Consider the following 11,672-nt stretch of genomic DNA (forward strand, 5'->3'; position numbering starts at 1 on the left):
TTCTGATGCTTTCACTTGAAAACACAAGTTGGCCGAAATCATCAAAGGAGAGATGGACGTGAGAAAGCTCACAGGAACTTTTTTTTCCCTTTCCAGGAAATACTGATTAGCCCGTGGCTTCGCAGTGTGTAGCATAGTACAGACACTGTGGGGTGATGGGTTGGGTCATGGTGGGCACCAGGCCTCACTTCCATCACTCACACCAGGCATGTCCCGCCGGCTGCCCCGAGGCTGGGTACCAAGTATCCTCGGTACTCAGTGTCCTCTGGCTCACAAGATGTTCCAGCTCCTCCTGAATTCAGAAGAGCTTATGTCCCTGTGCAGTAACACAGCTTTTTAAACTATTGAGAAATTTCATGCCTGTTACCATTATATCCTTTCTTACTCCCCATTTGATATTTCCTTCAAGTCTTTCTTCCCTCAATGGAAATACTTATTTTTAACATGTAGGAGAAAATATATGTGCTTGTAAAAAACTTCAAATAAAGGAACTCCTAATTTGGTGTATATTATTATAGATACAGTTATACATGTTTAAATCCCTATAAGGAATACATACTTAAAAAAACTTAAATGGCTGGGCACGGTGGCTCATGCCTGTAATCCCAGCACTTTGGGAGGCCAAGGCGGGTGGATCACGAGGTCAGGAGATCGAGACCATCCTGGCTAACACGGTGAAACCCCGTCTCTACTAAAAATACAAAAAATTAGCCGGGCTTGGTGGCGGGTGCCTGTAGTCCCAGCTACTCGGGAGGCTGAGGCAGGATGGCATGAATCCGGGAGACGGAGCTTGCAGTGAGCCGAGATCGCGCTACTACACTCCAGCCTGGGCGACAGAGCGAGATTCCGTCTCAAAAAAAAAAAAAACCAAAAAAACAAAAAACTTAAATGAATCTTGTACGGAGTTTTGAAATCTACCGTTTTCACAGTGCCACATGGGGATGTAAAGCTGTCTCTCATCCTTCTTTTTTCTTTTTTGAGACAGGGTCTCACCCAGACTTAGGGCAGTGGCACAGTAGCATGATACAGCTCACTACAGCTTCAACCTCCTGGGCTCAATCCATCCTCCCACCTCAGCCTCCCAAATAGCTGGGAATACAGGTGCACACCACCATGGCTGGCTAATTTTTGTAGAGACAGGGTTTTTTGAATAGAAATGGGGTTTCACCACGTTGGCCAGGCTGGTCTCGAACTCCTGGCCTCAAGTGATCCACCCATCTAGGCCTCCCGAAGTGCTGGGATTACAGGCGTGAGCCACCATGCCTGGCCTCATCCTTCTTTAGGACTGTATGGTATTTCATTCTATATAGATGTACTTTAACCTTTAACTATAACCTAATGAACTCCTGCACCCCACCTCCACTTTTCTTTTTGAGACAGGGTCTCTCTCTGTTGCCCAAGCTGGAATGCAATGGCATGATCATAGCTCACTGCAGCCTCAAAGTCCTGGCCTCAAGTGATCCTCCCATTCTGACCTCCCAAAGTGCTGGAATTACAGACGTGAGATGTCTCACGCAGCCACGAACCCCCACTGATAGCTATTTAGGTTGCTTGCAGTTATTCTGTGTTATCAATGACTGTAGCGTTAAACATCCACATACCTGTGTTTTGGCCCATTTCCCCTTCTATTTCATCAGCATGAATTCTCCAAAGTTTGGAGTCTGGATGAAACCTTTTTTTTTTTTTTGGACGTTTTCTCCACCAAAATCTTTTTTTTTTTTTTAATTTTATTATTATTATACTTTAAGTTTTAGGGTACATGTGCACAACGTGCAGGTTTGTTACATATGTATACATGTGCCATGTTGGTGTGCTGCACCCATTAACTCGTCATTTAGCATTAGGTGTATCTCCTAATGCTATCCCTCCCCCCTCCCCCCACACCACAACAGTCCCCGGTGTGTGATGTTCCCCTTCCTGTGTCCATGTGTTCTCATTGTTCAATTCCCACCTATGAGTGAGAACATGCAGTGTTTGGTTTTTTGTCCTTGCGATAGTTTGGATGAAACCTTTTTCATTTTGATCTGTATTGCTGGACTACCCTCTGGAAAGGTTAGAGTGATTAACATTCCCACTGTAATGCAGGAATGCATTTATTTACCTTCACAGAAGCTGTACTTATTGATCTTAATTTTTCTTTGTTTTTCTCCTTGTAGTGGAGTCTGCTTTACACCTGCAGACCCTCCCCCAGGCCGTTCAGAGCATCCAATTCTAATTTCTTCTTCCTGTTGGTGTTGTTGATCGGGCTGTGTTTGGCAATAATACCTCTGACAATCAGCATATCACGGTAAATGCGACTTTGTTTTCTAGAACATTTCATTGCTTCTTGACCTGTTCCTCTTTTATGTAAAAGGGTCCATCATATCACATTTTTTTTTTTTTTTTTGAGATGGAGTCTTGCTCTGTCACCCAGGCTGGAGTGTGGTGGCGCAGTCTTGGCTCACTGCAACCTCCGTCTCCCAGGTTCAAACGATTCTCCCGAGTAGCTGGGACTACAAACTCCATCTCCCCAGGTTCAAACAGCCTCCTGAGTAGCTGGGACTACAGGTGTGTGCCACTATGCCCAGCTGATTTTTATATTTATTAGTAGCGACAGGGTTTCTCCACGTTGGCCAGGCTGGTCTCGAACTCCTGACCTCAGGTGATCCGCCTGCCTCGGCCTCCCAAAGTACTCGGATTACAGGCGTGACGCACCGTGCCTTTATTGGCTTTTCTCATGGTGTTCTACCCACAGAGGCTGACAAGACTTCCAAGACTCAAGCGATCTTCTTCCCTCAGCCTCCTGAGTAACTTGATACTACAGGTGTGCACCACCACGCCTGGCTAATTATTTAAACTTTTTTATTTTTCTATAGAGACGAGGGCTCACTATGTTGCCCAGGCTGATCTCAAACTCCTGAGCTCAATGATCCTCTTGCTTCAGCCTCCTGAAGTATTGGGATTACAGGCATGAAACACCACACCAGGCCAAATTTTGTTTCTTCATCTTTAAATTAAAAGCCTGTACTGGGTGCGGTGGCTCACACCTGTAATCCAACACTTTGGGAGGCCCAGGTTGGGGTATCGCTTGAGCCAAGGAGTTAGAGACCAGCATTGGCAACATAGCAAGACCTTGTCTCAAATTAAAAACAAAAAACAAACAAAAAAATAGGAAAAGCCTGGAACTTTGAGTCCCTCTCTCAGATTTTGTTCTTTTTTTTTATGAGACACGGTCTCACTCTGTCGCTCAGGATAGAGTGCAGTGGTGTGATCTTGGCTCCCTGCAACCTCTGCCTCCCAGGTTCAAGCAATTCTACGGCCTCAGCCTCCCAGGTAGCTGGAATTACAGGGACCTGCCACCACACCCAGCTAATTTTTGTATTTTTAGTAGAGACAGGGTATCGCCATGTTGGCCAGGCTGGTCTTGAACTCCTGATCTCAAATGATCCACCCATGTCGGCCTCCCAAAGTGCTTGGATTACAGACACGAGCTACCATGCTTGGCCAGATTTTGTTCTTTTTTAATACTTTGATTCTGTATGTGTTTTGTTGCTCTTTATTGTTATGATAATATACATTATATAAAAAATTCAAGCAGTACAGAAGGGTGTAAATTGAAGAGAAAAAAATTGCTCCTTATCTTCACCTCTTATTCTCACTCTCCATAGGTTACGTAACAACTGTTAACATTTTCTTATGAATACTTCCAGAAATTCTTTATGAAAAGCAATTATTTATTTTTTAAGAAAACGTGAGATAATAGTATAATCCTGCTTGGTAATTATTTTTTCATTTAATATTCTTTTTTTTGTTTTTCTTTTTTTCCAGTTAGTTTTATATTGTATCCTTTCCCATGTCCATGGACATACTAAACTCTTCTTCTTTCAAAAATATTTTTAGCTTTGATTTTTTTTTCTTTTTGAGACAGAGTTTCGCTCTTGTTGCCCAGGCTGGAGTGCAGTGGCGCGATCTCGGCTCACCGCAACCTCTGCCTCCCAGGTTCAAGTGATTCTCCTGCCTCAGCCTCCAGAGTAGCTGGGATTACAGGCATGTGCCACCATGCCCGGCTAATTTTGTATTTTTAGTAAAGACAGGGTTTCTCCATGTTGGTCAGGCTGGTATCGAACTCCCGACCTCAGGTAATCTGCCGGCCTCGGTCTCCCAAAGTGCTGGGATTACAGGCGTGAGCCACTGTGCTCGGCCTGATTTTTTAAAATAGGAAATGCATTCACATAGCACAAAATTCAAAAGATATTTAAAAAAATGGTGAAAATTCATTTTTTCATTCCTTCTCAAGTACTTAACTTTCCTGAGTGATGGTCATCTCCTCATATCTGTGTCTTTTCTTTTCTTTTTTTTTTTTTAAAGATGTGATCTTGCTATGTTGCCCAGGCTAGTCTTGAACTCCTGAGCCCAAGTGATCCTCCCACCTCCACCTCTCAAAGCACTGGGATTACAGGCGTGAGCCACCGTGACTGGCCACTTTTCTCTCTTTTTCTCTCAATGGTTCTTCAGTATTCCGTCATATGAATGGGCCATAAATTGTTCATCCATTTCCTTAAACAACATTTAGGTTGTTTCCAGGAATTTATTTTTATCCCTACATAAAGGGCTGCAATGGAAAGTCTTATACACAGACCTTTGTGATGTGAATTTAGTCAGTTCTTTCCGGGTCTTAATTTTAGTGCTTTCCTATTGTAATTTTATTTTATTTTTTTCTCTCCTTTTCATTTTGAAAAAGTTTAAATCTACAGAAAAGCTGAAAAACTAGCAGCAGTAAAACGCATATGCCCTTCAACTGGATGTCCCAGTTGTTAACATTTTACTATGCAGTCTCCCTCAGGACCTTTGGGGAACTGGTTCCATGATCTTCCCCCCCCAACCACATTAAAATCTTCAGATGCTCAAGTCCTTGCTATAAAATGCCATGGTAGGCTGGGCGCGGTGGCTCACGCCTGTAATCCCAGCACTTTGGGAGGCCAAGGAGGGCGGATCACCTGAGGTCAGGAGTTCGAGACCAGCCTGACCAACATGGAGAAACCCTGTCTCTACTAAAAATACAAAATTAGCTGGGTGTGGTGGCGGGCGCCTGTAATCCCAGCTATTCCGGAGGCTGAGGCACGAGAATCACTTGAACCCGGGAGGCAGAGGTTGCAGTGAGCCGAGATTGCACCAATGCCACTCTAGCCTGGGCAACAAGAGTGTAACTCTGTCTCAAAAAAAAAAGCATGGGATTTGCTTTTTTTTTTTTTTGAGAGGGAGTCTCACTCTGTCACCCAGGCTGGAGTGCAGTGTCACCATCTTGGCTCATTGCAACCTCCGTCTCCCAGGTTCAAGCGATTCTTCTGTCTCATCCTCCCAAGTAGCTGGGATTACAGGCACGTGCCGCCACTACGCCTGGCTAATTTTTGTATTTTTAGTAGAGACGGGGTTTCGCCATATTGGGCAGGCTGCTCTTGAACTCCTGACCTCAAGTGATCCATCTGCCTCGGCCTCCCAAAGTGCTGGGATTATAGGCACAAGCCACCGCGCCTGGCCATATTGTTATTTTTTATTTTTCAAATATTTTTATCTGAGGTTGGCTGAATTTGATGAAGAACCTTTGGATATGGGGGGCCAACTGGATTTGTTTCTGCTATGCATACTTTTTTTCTGGATAGGAAATAATTTGAAATTAACTTATAGACATCATAATATTTCACTGCTAAATACTTCAGTGTGCAGCTCCTAAGACTAATGGCACTCTCTTTTATGTGTTTCCACAATAATATATCACACTTAAGAAGATTAATACTAATACCATGTTTCTGTCATTTTAAATTTCTCCAATTGTCCCCTAAATAGTCTTTAGTATAGCTTTTTTTTTTTTTTTTTTTTGGAAATGGCATGTCGCTCTGTCACCCAGGCTGGAGTACAGTGGCCCGATCTCGGCTCACTGCAATCTCCACCTCCTGGGTTCAAGCAACTCTCGTGCCTCAGCCTCTCGAGTAGCTGGGATTGCAGGCACCCACCACCATGCCCAGCTAATTATTGTATTTTTAGTAGAGACGTGGTTTCACCACGTTGGCCAGGTTGGCCTCCATCTCCTGACCTCATGTGATACACCCGCCTTGGCCTCCCAAAGTGCTGGGATTACAGATTTGTTTTTAAAATAGTGATCTTTCAAGTTTGACCCATTGCTTCTGTTTCTTCTATCTCCTTAGTCTCTCTTTCTTTAAATTTAAATTTAAATTTTAAGTTCTGGGGTACATGTGCAGGACGTTCAGGTTTGTTACCTAGGTAAATGTGTGCCATGGTGGTTTGCTATACCTACCCCCGTCACCTAGGTATTAAGCCCAGCATACATTAGCTATTTTTCCTAATGCTCTCCTTCCTTACTTAGTCTCTTTTAATCCCTGATTCTTTGAAGAGTCCAGGCCAGTTTCCTCACTTCTAAATTAAGAGACCGGAGAATAGAAAGCCCACATTTTGGATTTGTCTTGTTATTTTCTTACACTGTCATTTAACTTGCTCTTCTGTCCTGAATTTCCTATAAACTGGAAGTTAGGTCTAGAGACTTGATGAAATTTCAGGGTAAGCATTTTCTTTCTTTCTTTCTTTCTTTTTTTTTTTTTGAGACGGAGTTTTGCTCTTGTTGCCCAGGCTGGAGTGCAGTGGTGCAATCTCTGCTCAGTGCAACCTCCGCCTCCCAGGTTCAAGTGATTCTCCTGCCTCAGCCTCCCAAGTAGCTGGGTGGGCATGCACCACCATGCCCGGCTGATTTTTGTATTTTTAGTAGAGATGGGGTTTCACCACGTTGGTCAGCCTGGTCTCGAACTCCTGACCTCAGGTGATCCACCCGCCTCAGCCTCCCAAAGTGCTGGGATGACATTCGTGAGCCACCGCGCCCGGCCAGGGTAAGCATTTTCGACTCAAACATTCCAGAAGGCCCAGGAGGTTAGGTGGCTCCCTGAAGGCCATTGTTAACAAAACATTCTGGGTGTACAGGGGCGGGACACTCAAACCTGTGCTGCACGCTCCTTCTGAGCCCGTTGGTCTGTGTCCTGGCAGCATCCCTTCCTCGAAAGCCTGTGGGCCATTCACCAACTTCAACACCACCTGGGAGGTCATCCCCAAGACGGTGAGCACCTTCCCCAGCTCGCTGCGGTCCTTCATCCATGGTGTCACATCTGAAGCCTTTGCAGTTCCTTTCTTCATGATTATTTGGTGAGTGAGAACCACCAGGACCCACTGAGGCACGTGGGCTCCTCCCATTGGGAAATGGCGGTGGTCGGGGCGGGGTCACCCTAGACTTGACAAGTTACTGAGCTTCTTTGAACTGCACTTTCCCATCTCTAAAATCGGCATAATAGGCCAGGCGCGGTGGCTCATGCCTGTAATCCCAACACTTTGGGTGGCTGAGGCGGGCAGATCACTTGAGGCCAGGAGTTCGAGACCAGCCTGGACAGCACAGGGACACCCCGACTCTACAAAAAAATAAATAAGTAACAAAAATTAGCTGAGCATGGTGGTGCATGCCTGTAATGCCAGCTACTCAGGTGGCTGAGGCACGAGAATCGCTTGAACCTGGGAGGTTGAGGTTGCAGTGAGCCAAGATCATACCACTGCACTCCAGCCTGAGTGACAGAATAAGACCCTGTCTCAAAAACAAATAAATAAATAAATAAATAAAATAGGCATAATAATAGTCACCCTTTCAGAGGCTCATTGGGCAAATTAAGAAAGATCACACTTAGCCCAATGCCTGGCTTATAAAAAGCTAATATATATTGCCTATTATTAACATTACTGTTTATTTACAGAATCTCTTGCTCTTTGACAAGGAGCAGATTTCTCAGCAGAGAGATGAACATCAGATTAGAAGCATGCCCTTGAACCCTGGCTCTACCACTTATAAGCCATGAATAACTGGCATTAATTGTACCTTGCATGTACTAACTCATGAAATCATCGCAATTACTCTGTGATGCAGATATTCTTACAGTAAAACCCCACCATAATACAAGAAGTGAGCCCAAAGAAATGTACCTGTAAAAAGGCAGGATACCTTTGATGAGATTAATACAATGACTTGGGGGAGCTGTGCAGCTAGCCAGCCTCAAATTCGTAGGATCCAGGGCTCCAGCTGCTTCACCCTAATGGGTTCACCCAAGCAGTGCTTTGGCTGGTGCCACCTGGTAGCACTTCTCTGATCTGACTTAAGTATCTCAGGGACTTCCAGGGGAATACTGTGGACGTCGCTGATTTCAGCATCTCCTGGTTACTTGGCCCTCATTTCATCAGCCTTATCTGGGGAGACTGGATAGGAAACCACCTTCCCTTCATTCAGTGAGGTTGCCTTCTGTTTTTATGAGGGCTTGCCCTCCATTCCATTTGCCCCTCTCCCCAAAGATAATAACTTTAACCACCCCCATTTCAGATCTAGAGCTGCACAGAAGACAGAAGCCAGCAGTTGATTTTTTTTTTTTTTTTTAGGAGACAGTGTCTTGCTATGTTGCCCAGGTGGGTCTTGAGCTTAAGTGGTCCTCCCTCCTTAGCCTCCTGAGTAGCTGGGACACCAGGCACCAGGCACCTTCTACTACACCTGGATTTGATTGCTTTTAATTAAAATGATATTATCAGCCAGGCATAGTGGCTCACGCCTGTAATCCCAGCACTTTGGGAGGCCGAGGCGGGTGGATCACTTGAGGTCAGGAGTTCGAGACCAGCCTGACCAACATGGTGAAACACCGTCTCTACTAAAAAATATATAAAATTAGTCAGGCATGTAATCCTAGCTACTTAGGAGGCTGAGGCAGGAGAATTCCTTGAACCTGAGAGGCAGAGGTTGCAGTGAGCTGAGATCGCACCACTGCACTCAAGCCTGGGCAACAAGAGTGAAACTCCGTCTCAAAAATAAATAAATAAATAAAATAAATAAAATAATTTTATCCCAAGCTTGCAATCACTGGGTTTTATTATGTTTTCCCTATTTTACAAATGAGGAAATGGGCTAGAGAGCCTCCACAGTGATCATCCACATGTTAATTACATGCTCAGCTGACTTTCTCAACCATGTCATTCTCTCTCTTTCTGTCATTCTGTATGTACAAGGCGAACATCCGCAAATTTTAATATTAAAAGTAAAAAGCAAGGCATAAGTCAGATTCTGCTGCCACTGCCAAATAAAAACTTCAGTAGCTGTTTCTTATACCCTCTGCTTGGAAGAGATGAGGGTTTTCTTTATTTTTTGTAGAGACAGGGTCTGGCTCTGTTGCCCAGTCTGGAGTATGGTAATGTGATCATAGCTCACTGCAGCCTTGAACTTCTGGGCTCAAATTCTCCCGCCTTAGCTTCCTGAGTAGCTGGGGACTACAGGCTCACGCCACCATGTCTGGCTAATTTTACATTTTCTTTTCCTTTTTTTTTAGATGGAGGCTTGCTCTGCCGCCCCGGCTGGAGTGCAGTGATGCGATCTCGGCTCACTGCAACCTCTGCCTCTTGGGTTCGAGGGATTCTCCTGTCTCAGCCTCCTGAGTAGCTGGGATTATAGGCGTCCACCACCATGCCCAGCTAACTTTTGTATTTTTAGTAGAGACGGGGTTTCACCATGTTGGTCAGGCTGGTCTCAGATTCCTGACCTAAGGTGATCCGCCTGCCTTGGCCTCCCAAAGTGCTGGGATTACAGGCGTGAGCCACCGCGCCCAGCCATATTTTATTTTTCTAGAGGTGGGGCTCTCCCTATGTTGCCTGGGCTGGTCTCAAACTCCTGGCCTTAAGTGATCCTTCTGCCTGGGCAAAGCACTGGGATTATAAAATGAGCCATCATGCCCAGCCTTCTTTTCTAACAAGAGTAAAACTGTTCCAAGGAAAAATGTGTTGGGTTATTTTTCTAGTGGCCTTCAGATGATCCAGACTCCCTTGTGACCTGTCTGTCTTGTGTTGCAGCCTCATCATGTTTTACTTCATTGCCTTAGCTGGAGCACACAAACAGGTGGTCATCCAGCTCCGAGAGCAGCTATCCCTGGTAAGGAAGCATAGCCCCAGAGGGTCATGGCTGGGGACATTTACCCAGGACACTGCAAGGAAAGTGCTGTTTTCCTGGGAGGGAGTGAAATTACTGCAGCCTTCTCTCACCACCACCTCCCCAAAACTCTGCCTTGAGGCCCAGCCGCATCCAGCTTCATTAATTCACTGATTCATCCATTCCTTCAAGATGTGTATTAAGGGGGATGTGGTGGCTCATGCCTGTAATCCCAGCACTTTTGGGAGGCCGAGGCAGGCAGATTACTTGAGCTCAGGAGTTCAAGACCAGCCTGGCCAACATGGTGAAACCCCGTCTCTACTAAAAGTACAAAAAATAGTTGGGCGTGGTGGTGGGCACCTGTAATCCCAGCTACTTGGGAGGCTGAGGCAGGAGAATCCCTTGAACTCAGGAGGTGGAGGTCGCAGTGAGCTGAGATTGCGCTATTGCACTCCAGCCTGGGTGACAGAGTGAGACTCCATCTCAAAAATAAAAATAAAAAAAGATGTGTATTAAGTACCTACTCTGTGCCTTGTACTGTGCTGGGTGCTGGGACGCTTTGGTGAACAAGAGACAAAGCTGCTGGGTAGTTAATAAGATAAATGCTGACTAATTATAGCTTCTATGAAGACAATAAAAACAAGGTAGAGTGACAAGCGGGCTATCAGTTACTGCAGATGCGGCTGTAGAAGGCTTCTTTGAGGAGGTGATTTTTTTTATTTTTTTATTCAGGACGGGGTCTCACTCTCTCGCCCAGGCTGGAGTGCGATTGTGTGGTCATAGCTCACAGCAGCCTCAAACTCTTGGGCTCAAGCCATCCTCCCACCTTAGCCTCCCAAGTAGCTGGGACTACAGGCGTGCATCACCATGCCTGGCTAATTTTTAAATTTTTTATAGACATGAGGTCTCCCTATGTTGCCCAGGCTGGTCTTGAACTCCTGGGCTCAAGTGATCATCCCCTCTCAGTTCCCCAAAGTGCTGGGATTACAAGCATGAGCCACTATGCCTGGACCCTAGCTGAGACTTGAATGATAGAGAGAGGAGCCATTATCTGAGGTCCTATTTGAGGATGAGAGTAAGAGGCAAAGAGCACGGTAAGGAAATGAGCCAGGCACTTCAGGGGGACAGGAGGGAGGGGACGGTGTGGCCACAGGGTGGTGAGTGATGGGAAGAGGCAAGGTGATATTGTAATAGCAGCCAGAGTCATCAAGTCACAATGCCTTGAGGGCTCTGTTTAGAGTTTTATTCTGAGTGGGATGGGAAGCTGCTGAAGGGTTTGTAAGAGTCTACTGTGCATTTTTTTTTTTTTTTTTTTGAGACAGAGTCTTGCTCTGTCACCCAGTCTGGAGTGCAGTGCCGCAATTTCAGCTCACTGCAACCTCCACCTCCCGGGTTCAATTGATTCTCCTGCCTCAGCCTCCCAAGTAGCTGGGATTACAGGCACCCACCATCACAACCGGCTAACTTCTGTATTTTTAGTAGAGAAGGGGTTTCACCATGATGGCCAGTCTTTTTTTTTTTTTTTTCTTCCTTTGAGACAGGGTCTCACTCTGTCGCCCAGGCTGGAGTGCAGTGGTGTGATCTCAGTTCACTGCAACCTCCACCTCCTGGGTTCAAGCAATTCTCCTGCCTCAGCATCCCAAGTAGCTGGGATTACAGGCACCTGCCACCACGCCCGGCTAATTTTTTG

At 45.6% G+C, this 11,672-nt stretch overlaps 1 protein-coding gene across 5 annotated transcripts in view; it reads left to right on the top strand.

Moving 5' to 3' along the window:
- TMC7 (transmembrane channel like 7) overlaps positions 1-11,672 on the top strand; it is a 97,755-nt gene that overhangs the window by 83,277 nt on the left and 2,806 nt on the right. For 3 of the 5 annotated variants that reach the window (XM_031002965.3, XM_063700001.1, XM_063700000.1), the window contains 3 exons: positions 2,157-2,287; positions 7,030-7,185; positions 9,907-9,985. In XM_031002965.3, coding sequence (XP_030858825.1) covers positions 2,157-2,287; positions 7,030-7,185; positions 9,907-9,985 — 366 coding nt within the window. Of the gene's footprint in view, positions 1-2,156; positions 2,288-7,029; positions 7,186-9,906; positions 10,157-11,672 lie in introns of those variants that run through there. The other 2 variants (XM_031002964.2, XM_055365357.2) reach the window with 2 other exon arrangements.

Source organism: Gorilla gorilla, chromosome 18, assembly GCF_029281585.2.
Source record: "Gorilla gorilla gorilla isolate KB3781 chromosome 18, NHGRI_mGorGor1-v2.1_pri, whole genome shotgun sequence".
NCBI lineage: Eukaryota > Metazoa > Chordata > Mammalia > Primates > Hominidae > Gorilla > Gorilla gorilla.